The sequence below is a fragment of the Balaenoptera acutorostrata genome, chromosome 3 (assembly GCF_949987535.1).
Source record: "Balaenoptera acutorostrata chromosome 3, mBalAcu1.1, whole genome shotgun sequence".
Classification (NCBI taxonomy): domain Eukaryota; kingdom Metazoa; phylum Chordata; class Mammalia; order Artiodactyla; family Balaenopteridae; genus Balaenoptera; species Balaenoptera acutorostrata.
This window is the reverse complement of record NC_080066.1, coordinates 168,537,064-168,564,569: the sequence shown is the minus strand read 5'-3', so window position 1 is coordinate 168,564,569 and position 27,506 is coordinate 168,537,064. Positions and strand designations below refer to the sequence as shown.

Below are 27,506 nucleotides of genomic sequence, written 5' to 3'. Positions count from 1 at the left end.
ACACTCCCAGTGCCCCAAACCCCTCCCTACATTCCTTCTCCCCATCCAACCTCCGGGCCCACTCATCTTCCTTCCCACCCCTTCGTGGAGTGAGGCTCAAGTATGAATGATGACAATATACTTTCGTGTGTCACCTCCCCCGATTACAACGGTGCATTTGGACCGGTATCATCGGTGACAAAGGCATGGAAGGCCCTGGCAGGTGTGCCCCCAGGTACCCACTCTCATCTCCCAGGCCCCTCTCTCCATGTCCTCACACTCTGCGTCCCCCACCAGAGCTTCTCTTTGCAAACCTCCTGGAGGTGAGCAGGTCTTCCTCCCACCAGCCGCCCAGCTGGCGGCGGACGACCCCCATGCGCCGTCGGAGCTCATCCCCACACTCAACAAGCAGCCCCGTCGGACTCGGCAGCCACAGCGGGTTCCCTGGAGCCAGAGAGGTTGTGCTGCGGCCCAGACCCAGGGCCCCGTGGCCCAGGTCCATCGTCCCCTCCAGCAGCCAGAGGCACCTGCCTTGGCCAAGTGGGCAGCAGCCGTCGAGCAAGCTCAGGCCTGGCTTCGCCCCGCACGCGGGTGACGGGGTGACGCAGCTAGGCCAGTCCGCCCGCTGGGGACCCTCCCGCTCCGGGTGGCCGAGAGGTCTGGAAGGCCGGGTGGAGCTTCGTCAGCACGTTGGGCTCCTCGTTCTTCCCTGAGGCCTCGGGGGTGCCCAGTGGGTAGGCCTCCCGGGCCCGGCCAGTCCTGGTGCAGGTGAGGAAGGCCAGGCAGGCCCCACGGAGGCGGGCCAGGTCCCTGTGCGTGGTCTCGCTGACGAAGCAGTAGAGCACGGGGTCGGCCACGCAGTTGAAGCTGGTGAGGAGGAGGGAGAAGTGGTAGGCGTTGAAGATGCCCTTGGCGAAGTGGCAGCTGGACTCCCAGAGGCTGCGCACGAGCAGCAGCGCGTGGTAGGGCAGGAAGCAGGCCAGGAAGATGACCACGGTGCTGAGCACCAGCCGCTGGATCTGGTCCTTGCGGCTCTTCTGGGTGCCGTGGCTGCGGCGCACGGCCCGCAGGATGCCCCGGTACGAGGCCAGCAGCAGGCAGATGGGGAAGAGGAAGCCCACCAGGAAGCGGTAGTAGTTGAGGCTGCGCTGCCGGGGCTGGAGCGGGTAGTGCTCGAAGCAGACGCGGTGCCGGTCCCGGTCCTCCACCACCTCTTCGTGCATGAGAAAGTAGATGCTGGTCAACAGCTCCTTGGCCCAGATGAGCACGCTGACTCCCACGGCGGCCTTCAGGGTGCGGAACTGATGGAAGCGGAAGGGATGGGCCACGGCCAGGTAGCGGTCGATGGAGATGCAGCAGAGGAAGCCCACGCTGATGTAGATGTTCTCGTACAGGAGGATGCCGCACAGCTGGCAGGACAGGTCGCCGTGGGACCAGTTGTCGTGCTGCAGCACGTACTGCAGCCAGAAGGGGAGCGAGCAAATGTAGAAGAGGTCGGCCACTGTCAGGTTGCACAGGTACACGCCCAGCTCATTCCGGGCCTTGATCTGCAGGTAGCCGAAGTAGAGGGACAGGCAGTTGGCTGGAAAGCCCACCACCAGCACCGTGACATAGACCACCGGCGCCAGCGTCTGGTGGATGGTGTGGTCGATGGCACAGCTCAGCGAGCCGTTGTCTCCAGTGACGTTCCCCATCTTTGGGCCTGGAGGGGCCTCACCCCTCATGGGCTCAGGAATGCACCAGTCTCTCTACCGCCATCTTGTTTCTAGGATGTGGTTCAGGCTGTAGCAAAGGCTGGGCCTCACTGGTGATGGGTAAGGCCCTGAAAGTCAAAGGTGGAAAGGCTTAGGATAAGAGGAGCTATAACATTTATATAGCACCTACTGTATGTCAGGCACTCTTCTAAGTGCCTCACTTAACTTAGAAGATGATCCAGCCAACCAACTCCAACTCAGCTGAAATGTGATTTATGTCTCCCCATCCCCCTTCCCTGGCGTCCTGTCCCTTGTTTACTTTCCTGGTCCCTCGGTGCAGCAAGCAAGGCCTGGAGCTGGTTCCAGGGAAGCTCCAAGGGAAGCTCAAGGTGAAGAACAATCCCAACCCACATAACAGTGAGGGCCCTAGCCACTCTCTTCTGTAGCATTCAGCACCATTCACATTTTTCCTACTTGCTCACAGGAATGTACCAGGTCAGTAAACTCTGAGGCCTCAGCCTCTCCTCGGGGCCTCTCCATACAGCACGATAGAGGCCCAGCCTGGTCCACATCCTGCTGTGCTCTGGCAAGAAAAAAGGCTAAGCTTCCCGCAGGGCACTGCTACCTCACCTCCGTGGAATTGGGAACCTAGCACAGGGGGCCAGGCACCGACAGACATGAGCACCCGGCTAGGGTCAGCTGCTCACAGGCTGTGCAAGTCGTTTACACTTTCTTAGCCTCAGTTTCCTCATCCATAAAATAGGGATATGGGAATTCCCTGGCAGGCCAGTGGTTAGGACTCGGCGCTTTCACTGCTGGGGCCTGGGTCCAATCGCTGGTTGGGGAACTAAGATCCTGCAAGCCGTGCCACGAGACCACTAAACAAATAAATAAATAAATAAATAAATAAATAAATAAACAAACAAAATGAGGATTAAAAACACCTGCCCTCAGGATCAGTATCAGGGCCACACAAAATATGTCAAAATGCATGTTATTGTTTTTCCAAAGGCAATGAGGCAGGATAAAAGATGGTAGTCTTACTCACATTAGTGAAAAGTTCACATTGTTGAGAATTTAACAAAGAAAATGCTATTGCTATATATACAAATACATTTGAACAAGACAGAATAAAAATTTTTTGTTGTAGGCCTACTTTATAAATTAATATATCAAAATGAAAGGACTGAGCTGCTCTATTGATTTAACACTTCCGGCTCAGATGAAAAATCTCACTGTGTCTAAATTAACTTTTTTGCTGTTGTTGTTTGTAATCATCCTTCCAAGGAGACTTTTTAGACATTTTTTTCCCTAACCACCTGCCCCCATGAAATTTTAATATCCCAGATGTATTTCATATCTGTTTATGTATCATGGGCTTTTGGAGGATGACAAATCACTATAATATCTAAGATTATTTTCACCCCACCTAAGAACCAATTTTCACCCACCTTGAGAAGGCATCGTCTGTATGGCTGCAAATTCCAAATGAACGGGGTCTGCATTAAGTTGTTTTGTGGTATTAGCAGATCAATCTTGCCCTTTGCTGTCTCTTCACCATAGTCAAGCTGGGACTCACAGACCAGACGGGAAACCCCTTCCACAACCAACAGCGTCTCGTCACCTGCTGACCAGGGTCCCTCCCTCTGCAGCCTCCCTCCTGCTGGCTCCTGACTGGCCCTGTAGGCACCAGAGCCCGGGCTCAGCCTGGAAGTTGGCAGAGCCTTCTGGGAAGGGGCCCAGAGATATTCCAGCCCAGCAGTTCCTGTCCTGGGGTTCATGGAGGATAAACTTGAGGGCTTCCCCCGAAATCACATGCTCAAACTTGTAAATATTTAAGTATGTGCATTTTTCCTGGAAAAGGGTCCTGTGGCTTTCGTAAGAGTCTCTAAAATGGGCGAGAGATGGGTCTGGCCCAAAGCTGCCCCCTCTCACCTGGACTCCCTGTGGCTCTCTCCGTGGCCAAGCCTCCCCCACCCCAGTGCTCCCACTCACGCCCCTGACCATTATCCCCCAGGCAACCAACAGCAATCTTTCCAAAATACAAACTGGATCCTCCTCTTCCTTGTTTAAAACCCACTGAGACGGTTTCACAGTGAGTTATCACACCCACAGTAAAACTCCCAGACTCTTACAAGACCCAACGTGATCCGGCCCCAGCTCCCCCTACCTTGTCTGCTGCCACCACACTCCAGCCTCACTGGCCAGCTTTCTGTGCCTCGTCACCTGGCCTCGCCCCAGTCTCTCCTGGAGTGCTGCCCCCTGCCCTGTCCCCACCTCCACCTCCACCTCAAGGCTGCTCCTTTGCCACCAGGTCTCAGCTTAAACACCACCCCCTTGTGAGGCTCTCCCTGACCACCCCACTAAAGCAGCCCCTCCCCCATCACCATCACACCTTCCTGTTTCATGGCTCCGCAGAGCTCCCATCAGTGTCTGAGATTTTTCTTGTGTGCTTACTTGTCTGCTTGTTGAGGATCTGTCTCCTCCACGAGGATGTAAATTCCAGGAGGGCCTTGTGCCCCTTGCACAGTGCCTGGCACGTCACAGGCTCTCCTGAGTACTTCTAGAATGAATAAGTGAGTGCCACGTCCCCATTTTACAGATGAGGAAACTGAGGTTCGAAAGGGGAAGTGACTTGCCCAAAGCCGGTCTAAGGAAGGAAGCATGGGCATTAGAATCCAGGTCTCCTTTCTCCAAGTCCCCCCTCCCTGCCACGTCTAGTCCCCACCTGAGCCTCCCCGCAACCTCTCAGTCCCTGGAAGACGAGGACTCCTAGGAGGGCTCACCTCCCCATCCTCTCCAGGATACAGGCCCGGATTTCAGTGTTGGTGGTGGAGGGAGGTGCTTCTTGTTGTTGTTTTCAATTGTGGTTTGATATACATAACATAAAATTTACCACGTCAACCATTTTGAAGCGTACAGCTCAGTGGCATTAAGTACATTCACACTGTTGTGCAGCCATCACCACCATCCACCTCCAGAACTTTTTCAGCTTCCCCTGCTGAAAATCTGTACTCATTAAACACTAACTCCCCATCCTCCCTCCCCCGAGCCCTTGGCAACCACCAGTCTACTTTGTGTCTCTATGAATTTGACTGCTCTAGGTACCTCATATAAGTGGAGTCGCACGGAATTTATCTTTTTGTGGCTGGCTTATTTCACTTAGCATAACGTCCTCAAGGTTCATCCATGTAGGAGCATATATCAGAATTCCTTCCTTTTTAAGGCTCAATAATATTCCATTATATGTATAGACTGCGTTTTGTTTTTCCATTTATTTGTCAGTGTTTCTACCTTCTGGCTATCATGAATAATGCTGCTATGAACATGGGTATACTACTTGAGTCCCTGCTTTCAGTTCTTTTGGGTATATACCCAGAAGTAGAATTGCTGGATCATATGGCAGCTCTATTTTTAATTTTTTGAGGAACTGCATTCTGTTTTCCACAGCGGGCTGCACCATTTTACATTCCCACCAACAGTGCACAAGGGTGTTTTCTTGTTTTTTGCTTTTTGTGTTTTTCTTTATATGTTTTGATGGTGAGAGGAAGGGGCGAAGGGGCAGTTGAGGCCTGTGACCCCTAAACTCTGCACAGCCCCGCGAGTCAAAATTTGGTCCCATTTGTCCTCCTCTTGCCAGCCCTCCTGTGCCTGGATCCCAGGCCCACACCTGAGCGGTCCCCCAGGGACACCCACCCAGGACGTCCGTGTCTCTGAATTTACCTCGGGTTCTCCGCAGTCCACATAAAATCTACCCACAGGAAGATAAAAATTCATTCATCAGTACAGGCTCCCAGGCACCAACAAAATCAGGCAAAGGAAACCAAAGTGAAAACACGTCCTGTCAGGTCTTAGGAATTTGTTGAGAGTCACGTGGCAGAAGCCTATTGTTTGCTAGTGCTGAGTGCACGCATGTGTGAGGCGGGGCTGGTGTGACCGTTCCTCTTTCCCAGGCCGACGATAAGCGAATTCCGGCAAGCAAAGTCAGAAATACTCAAGTCTTCAGGGCAAAGAAGAAACACATACGACATTTAGATGAAAACACCTCCTGTGTTCACACTGGAACCAAAAGAGGTTTTCGGGCTTCTAAAGAAGCAGTTCTGAAACTTAGATGCATCTGAGTCACCTGGAGGATTTCTTGAAACAGATTACGAAGGCCCATCTCCAGAGTTTCTGACTCAGTGGATCTGAAGTGGGGCTTGAGAATCTGCAACCAGCCGTCAGGTGATGCTGGTGCCCCCGGGCCATGGACCACACTTTGAATAGCAAAGCATTCACAGGTCTAGAGGCTCTGGGGTTTCACTCCTGATCAAGTGTCCTACGTGAGTTCCCAGGCTGGAGCACAGAGGTGCCTGGAAGGGGAACTTAAGACCCGGCAGAAGCTGCTGGGCAGAACCAGAACGCAGCCCTTGTGGGAGATCAACAACCTGACTCGGGCTCTCAAGACAAGTGACTGCGTGTGTCACGGTACTCACACCTTGTATTTGCAAGATCTTTCACAGTTTACACAGCATTTCACATCTGCCCTCTGGTCCCATCTTCACAACAGCCCTATGATCTCCCCCATTTTAGGGATGAGGAAACTGAGGCCCAGAGGGATGGAGTGGCTTGTCCAACAGTCCCACACCTCCCGGTTTCATTCCACAAGTATCCATGGAGCATCTGTTCACGGCACCCGGCCGGACATGGGGGACTTAGAGATAAAGAAGAAATGGCTCCCACCCTCAGGGAGCCTCCGATCTTGTAAGACAGGAACGCCACATGCACAAAGCAGTGCCACTCAAGGCCGTGTGAGGTGGGTGCTGGGGGCATCCCTCCCACTCGCATTTAAAGCTGGCTTGGGGACTTCCCTGGTGGTCCAGTGGCTAAGATTCTGCACTCCCAATGCAGGGGTCCCAGGTTCGACCCCTGGTCAGGGAACTACATCCCACATGCCGCAACTAAGAAGTTTGCATGCCACAACTAAAGGTCCCGCATGCTGCAACTAAGACCCGACACAACCAAATAAATTAAAAATAAATAAATAAACATTTAAAAAAATAAAATAAAGCTGGCTTGTTCTTTTCACTCCACACACACACACACACACACACACACACACAAACACGTGGCATTGCCTCTGTGGTTTCAATGCCGTCAACACTCTGATGACCCCCAGACGTCCTCCCCACCTCCAGGTGGAAGGCTGACAGAACCAGCTTCCTCCCGCTGCACAGGGCATGCTCTGTGAGGCCCACCCTGCTTTCATCATTTTCTCCACTAGTCTGTTCCTGGAGGTAGCATCTCCTCCTGCCCAGTCACTCATGTTGGATGGCTGGCCTTCAGCTTCCTCCCTCTTCTTCGTCCACAGCATCCACTTGATTACTCAGTTCTACCATTTTCAACTCCTAAATATTTCCCACATCCGTCTCCTCCTCTTTAGCTCCCTCCCCAGTGCCCCAGATTGGCTTGGTCAAGACTTCTTCCCCAGAATCAGTGCACGGCCTCCTATGGGATTCCCTGTCTCCGCCTCACCACCCTCAAAGCCATCCTCTAAAACAAAAACCTAACCTAATCACTCCTGCTTCAAATCCTTCAATGGCTCTCCAATCATCAATCCATCTGTCCATCCATCCATCTACTCATTGACTTATTTGTTGTTACAGCAAATACTTATTGAGTGTCTATTATTATATGGAAGGCACTGTACTAGACACTGGCCCCTGGTGTAATTCAAGTTGCTTTTAGTCTCATGGGAGAGGGGAGAAGAAAAGAGAGGATTAGCTCCCAGGGAGAGTACAGGACATTAAGGGAGTTCATAGGAGGTGAACTAACCCAGCTAGAAAAGCCTTCCTGAGCAGCACTTTACTCGAAGACCAGAAGAAGGGGGAAGGGCAGCTAGGGAAGAGGGGAGTTTCTGCCTGTGGAAACAGTGCGTGCAACAGGCCAAATGCCAGAGAGACCGAACGGGCACCTGTGTGGAACTGAAAGTAGCTTGGCACAAACAGCTAGGTGTGAGGAGGGCGTGGCCAGAGAGGGGACAACAAATAGCTATAGAAACTGCCAACTAATTAGAAGGAGATGGGGACAATCAGGGACAAATTTGAGATGTTCTTCAGTGCTTGGTCCTCATAATCTCCCCCAAATTATCTATTGGATGGATGGATGTGTGAAGAGGTAGGTGGGTGGATGAGTGGATGGATGGATGGGTAGGTGGCTAAATAAGATGAGTCAATGGAAGGATGAGGGGGTAGGTGGATAGACGGATGAATGGATGGATGAATGGATGGATGGGTGGGGGGTTTTGAGGTTGGGTGCTGGGACAATGGAAATATTATTAATAGAAACAGAAAAGTGAGAGGGAGGAATCACTGTGGCCTCCTCTCCAGCCACCTGGCATCTGTTTAAGCTGCCTGAGCTGGTCGCAGAGGGTCCTGCTTTTTCACCCGGGCCTCATCACAACCAGCTCTCCCTTCTGCCACTCCCTGAGGACAGGCACCCCTCCATGGAAACCACATCTTGCCAGGAATGTCCCTTCTCTACCTGCTGTCCACAGAAAACTTGCTCCCCCAAATCAAAGGCACAGTGGGTGCAAAGTGTTCTATAAATGGAAAAACGTAGATGGGATGGAAGGACCAAGCCATACCGAGTGAGAGCCCTCCACATGCCAGGAACGTTTTTGCACATTCATTCTCTCTCTCAACACTACTCTTACCAGTGCCCATTTTACAGATGAAGAAACTGAGGCTGCTCAAGATTCTGAAACCAAGTGAGGCCCTGCAGGGTTCCCGGGCATGGAGGCTTTTTTTTTGTGCCCTGTTTCTTGTAGACAAGACTCCAGCCTCCATGACCTTCCCTGAGTTCCAAAGGGCAGATTGGAACAGTTGCTAATCAAGGGAGGAGCAGCCAAGAAACCACCTGAGACAAAATTAAAGGGACCAGAGAAGCTTATCAAGATTAGGAGACCAACCACCTGAGATAAGATTAAAGGAGTGTAGGCCCTACACACACCCTAATCTTGTCAGAGATCCCACCCTTGAACCATTGCTATAAAACCCTTCATCAGATCCTCTGGGACTGGAACACATAGTTTTTCGAGGTGGGACCCTCCCCCCGCCCCCCTCACCCAGGGTCCCCCTTTGCCTGGCAAAGTAATAAATCTATCCTTTTCTACTTCACCCAAAACTCTGTCTCCAAGATTCGATTCGGCTCTGGTGTATGGAGAAGCTGAGCTTTCGGCAACAATTCCACAGCTATGATGTAGGCCAGGTTTTGAACTCAGACTGGTCCATGCTTTCCTTCACACCATGCTATCTTTCTGTTCATCACAGGTGTTACAGAGCGACCACCCTCACCTCCAGGCTTTGCCAGGCTCCAGTCCATACATATGCCACCACAAGGCCACCAGGCTTGGGCCTGGGCCAGCCCGATCCACCTGTCAGGTCAACCATTTCCTCACCACCCATGGAGGAAAACCTACTGTGTGCCCGGTGCTGGGATCCCCAAGGTGGAGGGGATTGGGGCAAAGAATCAGAACACAGAGCTGCTGCATCTACCTCATTTTATCATCCAGCTAAGAAACCGAGAGACTTCACAGGAAGCAGCACAACACTAAGAGCAAAACTGTTAGACAAACGCCCATCAGCATAGAGACCCCAAGGACTGGAACGTCCAAGAGCAGTTAAGCTCCCAAAGGCATGAAGGGCCTCTACCTCAAGCTGGGAGCCGCCTGCACATTCCAAACCAGAAGGTAGAGGTGCCCAATGCCGTTCAGCGGCCGCATAAACAGTGGTTCAATCTGTCACCCGTCTCTTCCCAGTGGTGGCACACTGGCACGCACACAATTAGTCACTGGCCGGGCGGCCCTGCTCAGGGGGGGCCCCCAGCACGCCGAGCTGGGGAGTTTCCTCAGCGTGTTTAACCACGCTTTAAACAGGGCTGTTTCATTTCCTAAAAGTACCCTTTTCAGAGGCTGTTGATGTTTCCCTCTGGGGTGGGAGTAGAATCAGGCTGCATTTTCCCCTTAGTCCCCAGCTTTCCCCTAAATAGCCTCAATCCAGCAACAGGAAGGAGACAATCTCATTTCTAAAGCCCTTATAAAGGTCTCAGAGTTCAATCCCACCTGGGCTCACAAAGTTGCTGTGAGTCGATGGGGCTGACACTGTGAACCCATTTCACAGAATCTGAAGCCCAGAGAGGCTAACCTAGTTGCTCAAGTTCATACAGTAAGTGGGGTGGATCTGAATCCAGAACCCAGGCTTCTAGGCACCAACTCGTTGCCTTTGAGCTCTTTTGACCACAGACCACAGTGAGGAACGCACTTGTCATTGTAACGAGCACAAAGAGACACCACACACACAGACACACGTAGACCCAGAGCAGTACTTACCCTACCACTTGCCATGCACTCTGACCATTCTACTCTAGTTTGTCTTTCTTAAGGGCGTGAGCTGCTAAATCGATTTCCTGGGCCGCTCACGGGTCATGATCCTGTTTGGAAACAGCTGGACTGACCCCCGCCTGCTCAGGGTCCGGACCCCAGGAAGGGGACTGTGGTTGCCGCCAGGTGAGGGAGGAGCAGACAGGGGGCAGCAGCCTCAGGGGATCTGAGTCCTCTCCGACTCTGCCCGCCCGCCAAAGCTCTGCCCTCAAACCTCAAAGAGCCGGCTTCCTCCCAGTGCTCGCTCGCTCGCAGAGGCCCGGGGAGGAGACTGAACGCCCCTGGCCCAGCCCTGGCGGACCCCCCTCGGGTGACCTCCAGCCAGGACCCAAGCTCTCCCTCCTGCGATCTCCCGCTGGCCACGCCTCCCAGCTCAGACTAGAAAATCCCAGCTGGAGGCTGCCCATCCCTGAGCTGAGGCAGAATCATGTGAACTCAGATCTGGTGTCAGGCTGGGTGGCTGTGAGGAACGCTCTCCAGCCAGAGGATGAGGGCGGTGGGACAGCTTCCTCCAGGCACCCCGGGCCTGCCTTCCACACACCCCAGACCTTGCGGGGAGTGCTAAAGCCTGAATTAGGGGCAGGGACCCCAGGGACTTGGGGGGATGCAGGAGGAGCGGGGTGCGCTGATTCTACCCATCCAACCACCTTTGAGCACCTACAAGACACCAGGAGGTACAGGATGTTGAACCCCTGAGCCAGAGATCTTGACTTGAGCCAGACAGGCTGACACTCAGATAACTAGAAAGTATCATGGACACAGGAGCAATGGTACACCAGCAAGGGCAGGGGAAGCTGTTTCCACTCCCACCCCCGGGCAGTCACCCGTCAGCCGCTAGCAGCCAACATCTGGGTCAGTGGGTCACAACTACATTAGCAAATACCCGGGGTGCTTATAAAAAATAACACCGTTGCCCAGGCCCCACCCCAGACGAATTAGATCACACTCTCTGGAGACAAGGTGCCAGCGCCAGTGTTTTTAAAAGCTCTCTGGGCGATTCCAGAGGGCGGCCAGGAGGAGAAGCACTGATGTGGAGGCGGGTGGGTCCTGTTCTGCAGACCAACAGAGCTGCGGCATCAGAGGAATTCTCGCATCAGAGGAATTCTCTGGGTCGTGAGTAAGGCGAGCATCAGTGTCTTTAAACAGCGTGGCCCAGAGCGGGGAGCAAGCGCGGGGCTGTGGCCTCACGGGGTCTTCTGGCTCTCAGGACTGTTTCCTAAACTCCCTCAGCACAGCAGGGCCGACGGGACCCCTGGAGGTTACCTGGCCCAGCCTCCTCATTTTACAGATGGGGAAACTCAGGTCCAAAGGGGCAAAGGCTCTAGATAGGGTCTTACAGCTAAATGATAGAGCCGTGATTCTCCAAATCGGCTGCGGAGCTATTTCGGCTTAACCTCCTCCCTCCAAGTTGTCCCCTTGGAAGCTGGCTGTCGGAACGTTGCTAGAGCCAGGAAGCCAACGTCCACCATGAGTGGGGGTCACTGAGGATGTGCATTGTCCCTGTTTTGTTGGGTGATCTGTGGTTTCATCTTCTCCAGAGAGTGAATCACTACAGTCCTGACCGGGGGCTGTTTTGGTAGGGGGCCCAGGGAAAATCCCCCTCTGTGGGGCCTGGGCCTCCAAGCAAATGCTCCTCTGTCAGCTGCACCAGAAGCCTCCGCCTTGTTACAATGCAGTGGTGCCTGTAGACATAGAGGCTATTTTTTCTTTTTTTTTTTTTGGCCGTGCAGCGCGGCATGCGGGAACTTAGTTCCCCAACCAGGGATCGAACCCGTGCCCCCTGCAGTGGAAGAGCGGAGTCTTAACCACTGAACCACCAGGGAAGCCCCAGAGGCTATTTCCGAGTGTAGAAGTCTGTGGGCTCTCCCCGATGTCATATGAAAGGACAGGAGTTGTGCGGGGAGGAGTGCAGGATCGGTTCAGTGGTGAATGCCTGGCTACCCCCGGGACACACCGACCAAAGAGCACACCCCTGGTTCTCTGTACAGGGCGGCCCAGCCTAACAGGGCTCGCACACACAGGCTGTCTACACCATCAGCATCGATACCTGTGGGAACCACTTGATGGCACTGTGTCCCCCCCTTTCCCCAGGGCCAGGGACCCCCCTCCACCTCCCTTCCTATTGGGCCTTTGGAACTGCAGATGGAGAGAGGAAGCTGACATTGAATCGGCTAGCCCAGGTCCTCTGTGAAATGCCCACTCAGGAAGAGAAAAGAGCACCCTTACTGTGCTCTACTTTGGTGCTAAGGTTTTTTTCTTTAATCTAAAATGGGAAGGAAGGACTAGAAACTAGGATGAACTAGGACGGTGGCGGCGGTGCCGGTGATGACACCACTCCCTCGGGCTAGAATGTCCTGCCCCACCATCTGAGTCTCCCTAGAGAGGGTGAAGGATGGGCAGGCCAACTTGGTAGGACGTTTGTTATGGTGTCCTACTGTATTCCCCACAGGTACTCTACTGAGTTGGGGCTAGTTGGGGTAAAGGCCTTGGGGGGTCCCAAAGGGCTCTGACAAATACAAGAAATGCCTATCATGAGCCGTCTGCTGTTTGACCGCAGGGACCTTCACTGACTTGCACATTGAACGCTGGCCTTGGCCTTCCCAGGCCTTACACATCAGCACGCACCTCCGTCAGAGGAGCCGATGCAAGGCGCGCATTGTTGCAAATTCCAAGGTGGCCAGGTGTGAATTAGGATGGCTTTAAGAACCCAGAGGAGGACCAGCAGAGAACCTCCCAAAGTGCCTGGCACTGCTGCCCTCCCTCGTGGTGTCAGAGAAGAGGTGGGAGCAACTTGGGATCAGGGAGCAAAGTCATTGCCATTTTGGGAGCATGTGCTGAGTGCCTTCCAAATGTTTCCTGTTTTAACCCCCACCTCAACCCTATTTTGTAGGCAAGGCAATGAGACTCAGAGGGCACCAGCATCTTGCCTAGGGTCACACAGCAGGGAGACTGCAGAGCTGTTTGACTCCACAGACAGGGCTCTTGACTAGTTTCCTGTTGCTGCTGAAACAAATCACCACAAACTTAGCAGCTTAAGACAGCACACATTTCTTATCTTACAGTCTGGCAGTCAAAAGTGGGTCTCGCTGGGCTAAAATCAAAGTGTCAGCAGGCTTCCATTTCTTCTGGAGGGTATGGGGGGAAATCCATTTCCCTGCCTTTTCCAGCTTCTAGACGTTTCTGTCATTCCTTGGCTTGTGGACCCCCTTCCATCTTCAAAGCCACCAGTGGCAGACTGAGTCCATCTCACATTGTACCACTCTGACCTCTGCTTGCATCTTCCCATCTTGGCAGCCACAGCGATCAAACACACAGGCCTCACCGCTCAGAAGTCTCAAGCTGGCCAGGGAGCTGGAACCAGGGCTCTTCATACAGACTGAAGGTGGCCCGTGAGATCCGAATGACAAATGGCACTGGACAAGGGCACGGGGGTGGGTGCTTACATGCTGTGAGCTACCGCAACGTACAAGGCACTGTGCTTCCATAAGCTGCCTTGATGAGGTCTCACAGCAATCCTGCAAGGAAATTATTATTATCCCAGCTTTACCACCGAAGAGACCAAGGGTCACCCGGCTGGCAAGTGGCAGCGCTGGGATTCAAGTCAAGGTCTGAATTAACTGTATTTTAATAATTCTCAATGCAGTGCATGGAAATTTGTATGATTGTGTGTCAATGCCCATCTCCCCCTCCGGACACTAAGCTCCATGAGGAAGGAGGAGCTGGGCCTATTTTGTTCTCTGTCGGAGAGAAGGTGGTTTGGCCCAAACTGCACAACAAAAACGTGTTGAACATTTGAATAAGTAAATGAATCTAAACTCCATTGCTTTCTGCAGCCCGCCTGGAAGGCCCACGTGGCTGAAATTGAAGTTAGGAGCTAACAAACTGGGGGAGGCTGTCAGGATATGGGATGAGGCAACAGGAAGAGGGTTGTTGACTCTGAGGGCATGTGGGTGGGTGGCCATGTGTGAAAATGCATTACAGCAGAAGCCTGACAGACTTTGGTATCTCTTTGGAGACTCTGTGGTCTGTCTGAGAAGGTCTGAGCTGTCTGGGGCATCCTTCCTGCTCTGAGGCCAGGGCACGAACCACAGGCCCCAAGGTTGCCAAGGCAACCCCCCTCCCCACCTGCCACCCCCACCAGCCTCCTGCCTCCAGCCCCAGAGTGCTCCAACCCATCAATTAATAACCGAATAATGTCTGACAGCAATCACTCCAAACACCCGGGCAGCAACCCTCTTGAGAAACAGACTTCTCCAGTGAGTAAGAGCTACAGAGACGCTCATTACGCTCAGCCTGGGCCACCTGCTAAAATCTAGTTTTCTGAATTCAAATTACTCTCTGGCTTCTCCCTCTTGTTTGAAAGGCATGGGGTTGGCAGAGCTGATGACTGAAGCCTCAGAGGTTCCAAGAAAACAGACACTAGAGGAGCTGCCATGTAGCACGCCTGCTCCCTCAGCCCAGAATCAGACCCACAGAAACAGATCCTGACCAAACAAGCTCTGCGATAAGGCCCTAGTCATGGATATTTGTATCTCTGCTGGTCTTCTCCTAGGAGAAAACCTATGTCCTCTGCCAAGATTAATTAATTTGTTACCATGGCACCCAGAAAAAAAAAAAAAGCAAAAGGAAAGGCTTTCGAGTTGTAGTGGATTCAAGATGGTTGGAAATTGTCTGCTAATCTTCTCATGGAGAGGTGGGGTATAAGTCCCCTCCCCTTGAATCTAGGTGGGCTCTGTGACTACCTGACCAATAAAATAAAGTGGAAGCCACACTGTATCAGCTTCTGAGTCCAGGTCTAAAGAGACTGGCAGCTCCCACTTCCTGTCTCTTGAGATAGTTGCTCTTGAAACCTAGGTGCCATGCTGTGAGGAAGCCCAAGAAGCCTCAGAGAGGCCCACATTGAGAGGAACCTAGACCCTGGGCGACAGCCCCAGCTGCCAGCCAGGGTCAACTGGCTTACTACACGAGTGTGTGATTTTGGAGAAAGACCCTCCAGCCCCAGCTGGGTCATCTCAGCTAATGCTGCAAGTAGAGATAAGCTATCCCCACCAAGCCCTGACCAAATTGCAGATTCATGAGCAGAACCGCTGAGCTATTTTAAGCTACTATCTTTTGAAGTGGTTTGTGATGTAACAAAAGATAACTGGAACAAAAGTTTTTTTTTTTTTTTTTTTAAATTTTTTTTAAGTGCACTTTTTTAAAATTAATTAATTAATTATTTTATTTTTGACTGTGTTGGGTTTTCGCTTCTGTGCGAGGGCTTTCTCTAGTTGTGGCAAGTGGGGACCACTCTTCATCGCGGTGCGCGGGCCTCTCACTATCGCGGCCTCTTGTTGCGGAGCACAGGCTCCAGACGCACAGGCTCAGTAGTTGTGGCTCACGGGCCCAGTCACTCCGCATGTGGGATCTTCCCAGACCAGGGCTCGAACCCGTGTCCCCTGCATTGGCAGGCGGACTCTCAACCACTGCGCCACCAGGGAAGCCCCCAAAAGTTTTTTTTTTCTCCAAAATCACATGAAGGCTTATCACACTGTGTGAGATGGGTGTAATAGTCTCCATTTTTCCCATGCGATACTAAGGGTCAGAGAGGTAAGGTATCTTGTTTGAGACCAGCCAGATAGGAAAGATGAAACTCTGTTTTTCACTCTTTGTTTGCTGTTAGACCAGTCTTAGACCCACTGGGTACAGTGTCCTGTACCCAGAAGGGTGCAACATAATAGTAATAACAAGAATACTCAGAATTAATATTTACGGGGCACTGCAAGGCTTTTAGGGCAAGATCTTTACCTGCATGATCTCATGCTCTAGGAGGTATACTCTATTATCATGCCCATTTCACAGATGGTGATACTGAGGCTTAAAAGAGGGTATGTGACTTGCCCAAGGTAATAGCTCTAGGTGTTAGAGTCCAGATTTGAACCCAGGCCATCTGGTTCTGGAACTAGGCTCTCGAGTGCAGATACTCTAATCTATATAGTCTAAAGCATCCACATTGCTCCAGCCGTGCTTCCTCTGTTAGGCTCAGGAATTCTTTTCCCTCATTCTTTCTTTTGAAAGCTTATGTGTGTTGGTGGGCATGGAGGTTGAAGCCAAACCTAACCATATCATCTCAGCTTTGTAGAGTTTCAGACCGTTCTCACATATCTTGTCCCACAAGCCCTCTGTGAAGTGGCGTGGCCAGTATTAATCTCCATTTAACAGAGGCCCAGCCACAGCAAGTGACCTGCCCAAAGCCACACAGCCTCTGGCTCCAAGTCAGCGCATTCTCCTCGGCCCACCGCTAAACCCCAAAGAGCCTTCCCGCGCGGTTCTCTGTTCTCCAGCTCCAGGATTACCTGGGACCGCTTGATTGCAGGCGGGGCGGGGGTGGAGGGGAGTGGGCTGCCAACCAGCCACCCCACCCGGCGCTCCTCTGTCCAGTCACGGAAGCTTTCCCCTCCCTCGGTGGCAGGGGGTCTTATTCTGGCCCCTGTAATCCCGCCCTGTGCCTGATGAGCTGCCCTTCGTGTGAGAGGGACCGTTCAGATTTGGGGCAAGGAAGGAAAAGCCTGGCCCACACGGCATCTCTGGATCACCTGTGCCTTCGAGCTCGAGGAGAAGAGTTTGCTGTCTGACTTTTTTTGGGCGGGGGGGTAAGGGAAGTAATTACCAGGTGGCCACGGAGCCAGCCAAGGGGGTGGCTGCTAAACCCGGCGGCAACCGCAGGCGGAGACATCCCGCCCGGCCGCCTCGCCGCTGCCGCGCCTGCCCGCCGCCGGCACGCACCTGCGGGGCCCGCTCCGGGCGCCCGCCCCGCGCGCACCTGGGGCCGGGCGCCCGCCCCCTCGCCGCGTGCTGGCGGGGCCGCGCGGGGGAAGGCGCGGAGCTGGATGCGGGGGACCAGGGCCGGCCGCTGCCCGCACGCGCGCTGGGGACCCCACCATGGTGGCGAGAGGAAGAGGACTGGCCCTGGGGATGGGGGGGGCACGTACCTGCGCGGCGAGAGGCCGAGGCGCCGGCCGCAGTCACCCCGCGCGTCGCCCGCGTCCCTCCTACGGCCGGCGCGCGGCGAGCGGGGTGGACACCGCGTCCTCGGGCTGCCGGCGGGGAGGGGGGGTCTGGGGACGCTGGCGGCCCGGTTCCCGGCCAGACTCCCCTCCTCCTCTTCGGAGCACGGAGCCACAATGTGCCCCGCTTCCCGCCCCCCTCCCCCCATTCCTCCCGTCCGCGTCCGGCACACCCAGCCCCGCCCGTCAGCGCCCTGCCTTTCGCTGTGACCGCAGTCCACAGGCCAGGCGCCGGCCAGGAAGAGCCGCCGAAAGCAGCGCAGACCCGGCTTGGAGGTCCAGCTCTCCCAGGTCCCGGGGACAGGCTCCGGAGCTGTCAGTGTGGGCTCACTCTGGGCCTGGCTGCAAAAGGACCAGGGTCCTTCTCCAGCCACATCCAGAACCTCTAGGTAAGGAGAGTCCATGAAGCGACCTCTCTGTACCGTTCACCTCTGTGTCCCCAGCACCAGCACATCAGTAGCCACTCAGCAGATGCAGTGTCCTGTTGCTGTCAGGGCCTCTCTCCGCCTCTCCCCGTTGCTGGACCTCAGTGCCGGGCCCGGGGGTGGGGGGAGGGGGTGACGGGCAGTGAGGTGGGTCTGCACTTAGGTTTGCTGTCTCCTGGATCCTTGCTCTGGTGCCTTCCAAGGCCTGAGTGGGCCTGCAGCAGAGGTGGCCAGGGCCAGCACAGGGGACCTCCTAACGGTTTTGCTGAGAATGCAAGGAGGCTTTAGGGCCCTCTGCCCCACAAGCTCACAGACAAAAACACTAATGATAGTCACAGCTCTGAGTGTTTGAGTACTTACTGTGTGCCAAGCGCTGTTCTAAGCACTTAAATGCATGAACTCATTTGATCTTCAGCATACTATTATTATCCCCATTTTACACATGGGGGAATGAGGCACAGAGAAGTCAAGTAACCTGCCCAAGGTCACACAGGTAATAAGTAGAGGCAATGAGATCCAAACCCAAGCAGGTGAGTCCAGAGCCCTCATCACCACCTGCATCCTATCCCAAGCCACCCTTTGCTCTACCCCCAGCACCTTCTGCTCTTTCACGTCTGCACATCTTACCTCCTGTGTCCCTCTCCACTCAAAAGGCCTCCTGCCCCCATCTCCAGAACTCTTGCCGCAGTTTTAAGACGTGAAAGTCACCTCCCCTATCAAGCCTTCTTGGTTGTCCCAGGCAATTTGTGCTGAGCCCCCTCCCTGGTCCCTGAGCTCCCTTCCCAGCATTCTCTGCACTGCCCACTGGGGTCACTGGCCCACCGCTACCCCTCTACAGGACCCTCATTCCGGGTCCAGTGCCGGGCTCAGAGCCAGGCGCCCTATTCCTGTTTGCGAAGCGAGTGTCGGACTGGGCGCTGCAGGAGTCTGCAGAAGCTTGTGTGGCTGGTTGTCAGGACAGACGGTTGGGGGTTAGGGCTGGAGGGCGGCTGGAGTGCAGGTAGGAAGGTAAAGAGGCAGATTGATGGCTCACCTTCTGCTGACTCCTCTGGGCGCCTCAAAGCTCCGCACTTTGTGACGTGGCTGCTAGGTGAGTCTCTGGAAGGAAATGGACAGTGGGCAGGAGGGCAGAAGATACCCTGGAAGGAGAGGCAGAGGGAACAGGGGGAGGCAGGGCATTTTGCTTTTCCTGTTGGGCACATGCCCAGCAACCTCCCAGCAGGCTCTTCTCAGAGGCTGCATCGGCCTCTTCTGCTGGTCCTCATTTTGAAATTCCTCCTTCTTGCAAAACCTTCACAAATGGAGTTTTCTGGATTAACTATACTCATGCCATAAAAATGCACAGATACTTTTTAAAGATTGCCATACTGAAAGTAGTTGTTAAGAGTTTGGCTTGGACCAAATCCAGAGTGCCTGAATTCCGGAGTTTGAATTTCAGCTCTGCTACCTGCCAGTAGGGTGACCTTGGACAAATCCCTTAACTTCTCTGTGCCGGGTTCTTTGTGTGTGAAATGGGGACACGGAAATATAGCTAGTGGGAAGCAGCCGCATAGCACAGGGAGATCAGCTCGGTGCTTTGTGTCCACCTAGAGGGGTGGGATAGGGAGGGTGGGAGGGAGACGCAAGAGGGAGGGGATATGGGGATATATATATATATATGTATAGCTGATTCACTTTGTTAGCAGAAACTAACACACCATTGTAAAGCAATTATACTCCAATAAAGATGTTAAAAAAAAGAGGTTGAGATGATTGCATGAGTTAAATCAAATAAAGCCCTTAGTTCAACACCCAGCACTTATTAGGGTTCAACAGATGTTAGCTGTTATTATTGTGCACTCCAAATCCCCTTTTATATATAGCTCTTATCTTTTGAATGTTTACTGCAGTTTTATTCTCTGCATTTTGCAGATCAGGAAACTGAGGTTCAGTGAATTGCCTAAGGCCACTCAGTTCTAAGTGTCTGAGCCAGGACTTGAATGGAGTCCCAGCCACGAAGCTGCTTCCTGCAGCAATTATGTTCTACCTCATCCTATCCCTCCCGGAAAGAAGTGGGGTGTTAAAGCCCATCATCAGTTGCTAGATCCAGGATTCGGACTCTCAGGGGTACAGTGCCTGCCGTGTAGAAAGTTTATTACCAAGTGAATCCTGCCAGGGCTGCCACATTGCACAGTTCCAAGGGTGGGCCCGTACACACTGTAACCTATCAGGTGGTGGCCTCTGGATTTGGGGCCGTATGGCAGTACTTGGTGTTCCTTTCTCCCTGCCTCTCTTTTTCTAGCCCACAGTCTCTGTTTACCGATGTCCAAACATATCTAGAACCTTCCACAGTCTAAACAGTCTTCAATTAAAACAAACTCTATTTTGACTGACACTCCATTTTTTAGGGACGGAACAGCATGGTACCTATACCACTTCCTTAAAGATCCAGAATTGGCCTATGGAATAGAGCGTTGGCATCTCTGGCTATGTTCTTCCTAAGAAAATGCTAGATTTGGAGAAGCAAAGAGATTCATTGCACTGCCTGCAAAGTCACCTTTTGGCTAGACTTTGCTGTGTTTCTTGGTGTCAAGATGTCCAGTCCTTGGCAGGGCCAGCAGAATTTGTAACAAAATCTGGCATTGGCCATATAAACAACAAACAGCTTATTTAGTTAACATGAAGCATGTATCGTTTTCCAGAACCTTTCGGGACCTAGAGAATGGTAAATTATGGCCCATGCTCATGGAATGCTGATTTGAAATGCTGCACTAATAACTGTCTTTCTCGCCCACAGAAATCCTCTCCCACATTGGGCTGGGCTCCGGAGATGTGGTCAGAATTTCTCCATACCCAGCGCAAGTGACAATTATGTCCATTTCTTCTTTTCCAGTCTCTTGTGGGTTTTTGGTCTTGGCATTTGCATTTTCCCGGTGTCAAGCCTGAGGAGGCACACAGCAGGGGCTCAGAAATGGCAGCTGATGGAAAGGATGGAAGAGCTTGTTGCCTCAGGCTAGAAGTGTGTGGAGGACTTTTTATTGACCCACCCAGATCCACTCTTCGCCCTTCTCCACCTACTCTACTGACTGTATCACAGGGTTCCCTTGCCCTCTGGCTTCTGTTGGGTTTGGCCAAGGGGAAGCACTCCCTGGGATCAGAGGATGGCTGGGGAGTGGGGCTGGGGGTGTATTTATCCCCCAGCCAGTGTTGCTTCCAGCTGGCTGCCTCTCTTTACTGGAGTCATCTGCTCCTGTTGGAATCTCTCTCCTGCTCTTCTCTCCCCGCTTCCTCCTCCAGGCCTGGGGCCAGTAACAGCTCTCCAGAGATGCTAGTCCCGAGGTGCTGCACCATCCTGCGTTGGTTCCCTTAACCCTACCCACACCCTTGAAAACCATCTGTGTGTTAACCTTTCCCCAGTCACCGCGCCTGAGCGGCCTCTGCTTCCTGCAGAGACCCTGACTGATGCAGAAGTGGATGTCGCCAGATGCATCTTCACGGCGAACTCACACTAATGGAAGGATGTGTGCATATTTCACAAGGCATACAGATTATCTACTTTAAAACACTACTGTTTTTCCAGTTCATTCTTCCAATTAGCACAGCTGGCCAGACTCACAGGAAATCTCTCCTTATCCCCCAAATGATGGAATGAGTCCCTACTTCCTCACTCGGCTCCAGCGCCAGCTCATCTCTGGCACCGCTCGCCCCAGGCCTCCTCTTGCAGATTCCCCTGTCCTGGACTTCCTGTTACCGAGTGCTTCCTAGTTCCTCATTCAGGTGGACAATTTTCTTTTTGAGAAATACTTGCCACTGCTGAGTCAAGCAACTCCCACGACGGTTTCAGGCAACAAGGAGCTGGTTTTTCTGAAAATTATCTTTTCTGGCATCAACCACACTCCAGCAGGCTCGGGCCTGAGCTGATTAATCAGACGACCGACCTGACTAACGCCACAATGTTTCCACTCCCACTCAGATAATCTGTGGGCTCTCAGACAGAGTGTGACTAAGGTGGACACCCAAAGGCAGGCAACTCTGAGCTCAAGTCCAGGTGAAGCATGAGCACACACACCTGGAGAGCTGGGGAACCCGTGTCGTGTTCCTGGCTAGGCTGCGGACTCCTGGAGGAGGACTTCAGGCTGGGCTTCTCAGGCTGAGGCAGTTGGGAGTTGCAGTAGCATCTGAATCTCTGGGTTCAAATCCCATATCTGTTGTGCTCTGGTTGTTAGAGCTCTGGCAAGTTACTCAGCCTCTCGGGGGCTCAGTTTCTTCTTGAAAATGGGGTTAATAATGGAGATCGGTGTAAGAATGAAATATAAATCTGGTTGACACAGAAAGCAGGAGCCCAGCCTAGCACGTGCAAAGACAGTAGGTTATGCTGGGAAGGCACAAAAGAGGGCTTGGCTGACTAAAGTCAGGCGCGCCAGGCCAGGCTGGGGTTGACCAGCCTCTTCCTTGGTTCTCTTGCTTATGGAGAATGGATCAAATCGTGGCTCTTCGCACTGGCTGTGTGACCTCAGAAAGTCACATGACCTCTCTGTGCCTCAGTTTCCTGATCTGTGAAATGGGGATAACAACAGTACCTCACAGGGTTGTTGTATTAAATGAGTTAATAAGAATAAATCTCTTACAACTATGCCCACCTTTAGTGGGTGCTCACTAAATGTTAGGACACCCTCTTCATCCAGTGCCTGTGGAAGCCTTATGTGTGCCCCTCCGGCTCAGGTTCCCTGAACTCTTCCAGACTTACTTGTCTGGAGCCCCTAAAAGGAACACTTGGAAGCTCCCTTCAGCTTCCCTGGATAAGCTTAGGTGCCTCTGATGGGGTGTGGGTGGTAGGATGGTGAGAAAGGGCTGAAATGAGAGATGACTGGCAAACAATTCGTAGCCTATATGGGGTCTCACCCAGAAAATCTTGGCGAAAATTCTCCCTCTGTGTTGGGCTTCAGAACTTGCCTGGCCTGCTCCCGGGCTGTTGGCTAGTGTCCTGGGGGTATAATGGTGCCAGAGAAGCTGTGTAGCCTCAAAATTAGGAGATGTTCCTTGGAGCCAGACAGCCGGGGTTCAAACCCCAGCTCTGCCACTTGCCAAGTTGTTTAACCTCTTAGGGCCTCATCTGTGAAGTGAGGCTGATAAGAATGGCACCTACCTCACAGAATGTTGTGTAATGTGCTCCCAACATTTCCTGGCCCAGCGTAAGTGCTCGGTAAATGTCAGCTATTGTTAATATACCACCAGCCACAGTGCCCTCAGACTACCACGGGACAGCTGTTGTGGTAGCAGAATAATGGCCTCTGTCAAGGATGCCCATGTCCTAATCCGTGGAACCTGTAAATACGTTGCCTTACATGGGAAAAGGGACTTTGCAGATGTGATGAAGTTAAGGATCTGGAGATAGGGAGATTATCCTGGGCTATCCAGGTGGGCCCAATGTCATCACAAGGGTGAAAGATGGAGGCAGATGAAGGAGAGCGTCAGAATGATGTAGGGTGAGAGACACCAGCCATTGTTGAAGATGGAAGTTGGCCCTGAGCCAAGAAATGCAGGCGGCTTCTAGAAGGTGAAAGGGGCAATGAAATGGATTTTCTCCTACAGCCTCCATAGAGGAACTCAGCCAGGAATCCCATTTCTGACCTCCAGAATTGTAAGATAATCAACTTGTGTTGTCTGAAGCCTCTGAGTCTGTGGTAGTTTGTTACAGCAGCAACAGGGAACTCAATACCGCTGCCGAGACCCAACACAGCCGCATCCTTGAAGGAGGCACTATGTTGAGTCACTCCACGGTAGTTATTGAGTACCTGTGGTGTCACCCATACTGCTTTCCTTCTGGACGTGTGGGGACACGCTGGACCCTGGAACCGAATGTCCCCTGGGCATAGGCACAGCCAGGGAGGGACTATTCAGGGGCAAGAGAGCTCAGGGCAGGCTCAGTGGGTTGAACAAGGCCTCCTGGAGAAGCTGAACCCTCAGCAGGGCCTTGAAGGATGGAGGGTGTGGGGTTTGGACAGGGAGGAGGAGGAGGAAGGTAAGGCATTACTGGAAGCAGCCCCGTGGGACCGAAGTCAAGGAGGTCAGCCTAGTTATTCATTCATTATTCATTCATCTGTTCATTCAACACCTGTGCTCCAGGCCCTGCGGGGGGTACCTGGATAGTGAAGTGAGACAGACCTGGTGGAAGCCAATATGCCATTATAATAAAACACGAAAAGCCTTACAGCAGGAGGTATGGCTTGTACAAAGGGGCGCATCAGGATGGGCTTCCTGGAGGAAGTGACCCTTCATCACAGGATGAAATGAAGGTTTGTTCTTTATTGCTCTGGGCTCTGTGTGGTGCTCTGCACTCAGCAGGTGCTGACTGATAGCAGTTTAGCCATATAAAGTTTGTTATTCCCAGTCTAATTCTGTCCTAATCCATTTTATCACACTAAGGAGAAAGTCTCAGGTGGGTGCCATTATGTCTCGAGCACCACTGTAATTCTTGCTAATCTCCCTTTGTAACCTAGAGAGCCAGCCTCAGGCATATTCTGCAGGCAACAGGTGCTAATTAAAGTTTCATACCACAGCTTGGTTTTCCTTGTTTTTATTTGTTTAATTACCTTCCTTTTGTGGCAGGGGGCACTGATTTTCCACTTCTGGGAGTAGATCACAATTTCTATTAAAATTTTATTAAAAATAGGTGTATTTAAGTATACTAGAACCATGAGTTGGGGGTTCTTCCTCTTGCCCTGGAGTTGACCACTGGGGTCCAGGTGAAGGCAGCGTCCCTCAGCGATGGGTCTGACCACTCCTTCAGGACCTCCCCATTCTAATCCCCACCCCCAACACACAAACACACACACACACACACTCAGTACTGGGGAGGGGGCAGTGGGAATTGGGATCTGAGGTGAGCACTGATTGGCTATGAGATTCTGCAGAATTCTCCTAGAGCTGGGGGGGAGGGTGCTGCTGCAGGGAGAGGAGCCCAGGGCACAGGGTCTGCTTAGGCAAGGGATGTGCTCATCGGCTCAGTGTGCCTTTTTGGACAGGAAGAAAAGCAACCTGGAGAGAGACAGGAGGCAGCCAGTGGACAGCGAGTGGCCTACACGCCCTCCAGCTGTCATACAGGGTTATGTGGCTGCGTGGATGAGGGGCAAAGAGCTGACAGCTCCCAGGAGGGCTGCCTGATGGGGGCGGGAGCCGAGGAGCCATGGAGGAGACGGTGCAGGAGCCACGGCTCCCGTGTCAGGGATCTGGCCAGCAGCGAACCTCTGAGGAGCTCTGCCTTGTGCCCCTGAGGAACCACACACGGGGCCGCAGGGCCAGCGCAGGCTGGACAGTGAGAAGAGATGAGCCAGGGCAAGAGGACCTCAGTGGCGGCGGGCTGCATCATGGGGCACAAACTCCTGTCCCTCTCCCTCCCGTCCCCAACACACTGAGGGAACCAGGCCCTGGAGGAGTGGAGAAGAAGGAGGGGCCTTGGGCCTTGACCTCTCTTTAGAATGTGGGTTCTTAGACCCTCTTTGTCTTCAGTTGGGGACCCCAGGGGTCATTCTGAGGTATCAGGGTTTGTATCCAAGGTACCAAAACAAGTGATGGACTCTGCCCAAGAAGCGGTTGAGGAGCACAGGGGAGATCGGAAAATAGTGATGGCAAGTTTCAAGTTTCTATTCCCTGAATAGAGGTTCTGCAGTAACCCAGTCTCCAAAGTAAAATATTCATAGAAAAACATCATGCATATAATAAAATGGGACTTGAATGGCTGAGTTTTTGAAACTCTAATTTAGAAGGGAAAACTGGGATTGACACAGCAATCACAATACTCTGATAACAGCTGTGATTGGAGGATGATGTGGGAGGAGGAGCCACACTGTGGGAGTTCAACGTACAAAAGCACCTGATCAAGAGCAGGGCAGTCAGGGTAGCCTTCCTGGAGGAGATGACTTCTCAACTGAAACCTGCAAGGGGACTAGCAAGTATCCTGGGAATCCTCCTAGTGACTGGTGTGTGGATACAGAAGGGGCCCTTTGAGCACTGATGGTGGGGGTGTAGGGGTTGCTAACTAGTCCAGGGGTGAACTGCTGGGGGCAGGTGCTCCCTCAGTCGGCTTAGTCTTTTGGGGCAAGAAGGAGAAGCAAGGCGGACCTCCCCCCAGTTACTTCTTGAATTACAGTCTGTTTCCCCAGCTATAGTGTGAGTGGTCTGGGCAGAGACAGCTCCCTCCACCTGAGGCGACCTCCGAGCTGAGGGCCCATTTGCTGAAGGTCTAGAATGGATGGAGGGATCATCTGAGACAGTTAAAGGAGACGAAGCCTGAGAAACGCCAGGCACCAGCAGGCGTTCAGTAGATAGGAGTTCCCCCTACCCTCCTCCCCCTCAGGAAAGCCAGGAAAGCGCCCAGCCTGGAACTGGGTCTTGGGACTCCTCCCCCAGGGCTCTCCCCTGGACCTGCCTGCTGGTACCCAGGGGCAGGGCAAGGCCCCAGGGGACCTGGACGGTGTTGGACTTGGAGATCTGCCGCCAGGGGCCCTGGGCAGGGCAGGGCAGCCCCCTCTGGCCCGCAGCGCCCCAAACGCCACCCTTGCGGCACACCCTCTGCGAGGCGGGACCCCAAAGCACTATCAATTTGGACCCTGGAATGACAGGGACCTCCCTCCCGGCCCTTCCCCCTCTCCATTCCCCCCAGAGGCCTTTATCCAAGACTGGATTTTGAATTTTCTGTCCCAGGAGGGGGCGGGCCCGGCCTTGCTGAAGGTCGGTGGTCCCCTGCGCCGCCCGCCGGCTGTCCAGGCCCCACCCGAGCCGCCCGGCGCACTCACCTCTCTCGGGTCCCGGTGCCGGAGGCCAGGCCGCGGCTCCGTCCGGCCCGGCTGAGCCCGACGCCGGCGGACGGGAGGGCAGGACGGCGGAGCGGCGGCGGCGGCGGCGGGGACCAGGGACCGGCGGGGGCGTGGCGCGGTCGGCCTGCGCGCCGTCTCCCGCTCCAGCTCGCCCCCCCGCCGCGCCGCCACCTGGAGATGGAGGAAGGGGCGGAGGCTCGCGGCGAACCGGCCGCGGCGGGAGCAAGGCGGCCCCAGCGGCCTGGGCAGGGTGCAGCTTCCAGAAGGGCTCCTGAGGGCCATTGCTCTGCCGTGGGGAACACGGAGGGGCCCGGAGGCTTCTTCTCCACCTGCTTATTTGGGGCCTCCTGCGGGGAGGGGAGGTGGGGAAGCAGGTGGCCGGTTTGCCACGTGACTCGGTGAACTTGACCTCAGTGGGCTGGGCCCAAAAGCCAGAGCTTGGAAAGGGGAGGACATTTCTGAGTCCTGCCATGACCCCCACCTCTTCCCAGGCCTGCCAGGACCTCCCTTCCCTCCCCGCCCCCTGCCCCCCGCCAGAACCTCCCCTCCCCCGCCCCTCCAGGCTCCTGCCTGACTTCATGCTGTCCACTCTGCCCTGCGGAGACCTCTGCCCCCTTTACAGATGGAGAGGTTCCCCTGGCTCTCGGGTCTGTTAGCCGCCCCAGGCCCACTCCTTCTGCTCTACTCGGTGGAGAAGGGCCAGCAGGGAAAATGGAAGGAGCGAGAAGCCTGGGGCAGAGTTTCCAGCCTCCAGACTCAGCCCAAGTGGCCCCTGTCTGCCTGTGCCGAAGAACACGGTTTGCGCACAGCAGCAGCCGCTAGGCTGGTCAGCTCTGCGAACCAGCTGCTCTTCTCTCTGACGGTCCTCCTCCTTGGCCCCTTCTTCTCAGTCTTCTGTCTCTTCCTTTTCAGCCCATCCCTAAAATGTGGTGCTCCCAGTGGTGCGCTGCAGCCAGACTGTACTGGCTTGTGAGAGCATATTAGTGAATTTCCCGGAATTGTGCAAGTCAGTTGTTAAACACAGCCGTCATTAAAAATGAATTTATGTAAATGTACAAATAATTCATATTAAAAACAGTGGTAGGGCTTCCCTGGCGGCGCAGTGGTTGAGAATCTGCCTGCTAATGCGGAGGACATGGGTTCGAGCC

The 27,506-nt window shown here is 53.6% G+C and overlaps 1 protein-coding gene across 3 annotated transcripts; it reads right to left on the bottom strand.

Moving 5' to 3' along the window:
• Nucleotides 1-42: 42 nt before the first annotated feature.
• Nucleotides 43-26,447, bottom strand: GPR68 (G protein-coupled receptor 68). Of its 3 annotated transcripts, XR_009007637.1 has the most exons (3): nt 26,338-26,426; nt 18,597-18,661; nt 13,131-13,607 (listed from the first exon to the last, which is right to left on the bottom strand). XR_009007637.1 is itself a non-coding variant. In XM_057543703.1 (2 exons), exon 2 carries the CDS (start codon nt 1,701-1,703, stop codon nt 588-590), a length of 1,116 nt encoding a protein of 371 aa, XP_057399686.1. In that variant the 5' UTR covers nt 1,704-1,801; nt 26,338-26,447; the 3' UTR covers nt 43-587. The 3 variants fall into 3 exon arrangements, 2 of the variants coding, with proteins under 2 accessions (XP_057399686.1, XP_057399685.1); XM_057543703.1 differs by lacking the exons at nt 13,131-13,607; nt 18,597-18,661 and adding an exon at nt 43-1,801 and having other exon boundaries at nt 26,338-26,447; XM_057543702.1 differs by lacking the exons at nt 13,131-13,607; nt 18,597-18,661; nt 26,338-26,426 and adding exons at nt 43-1,801; nt 17,064-17,248.
• Between the last annotated feature and the right edge of the window lie 1,059 nt (nt 26,448-27,506).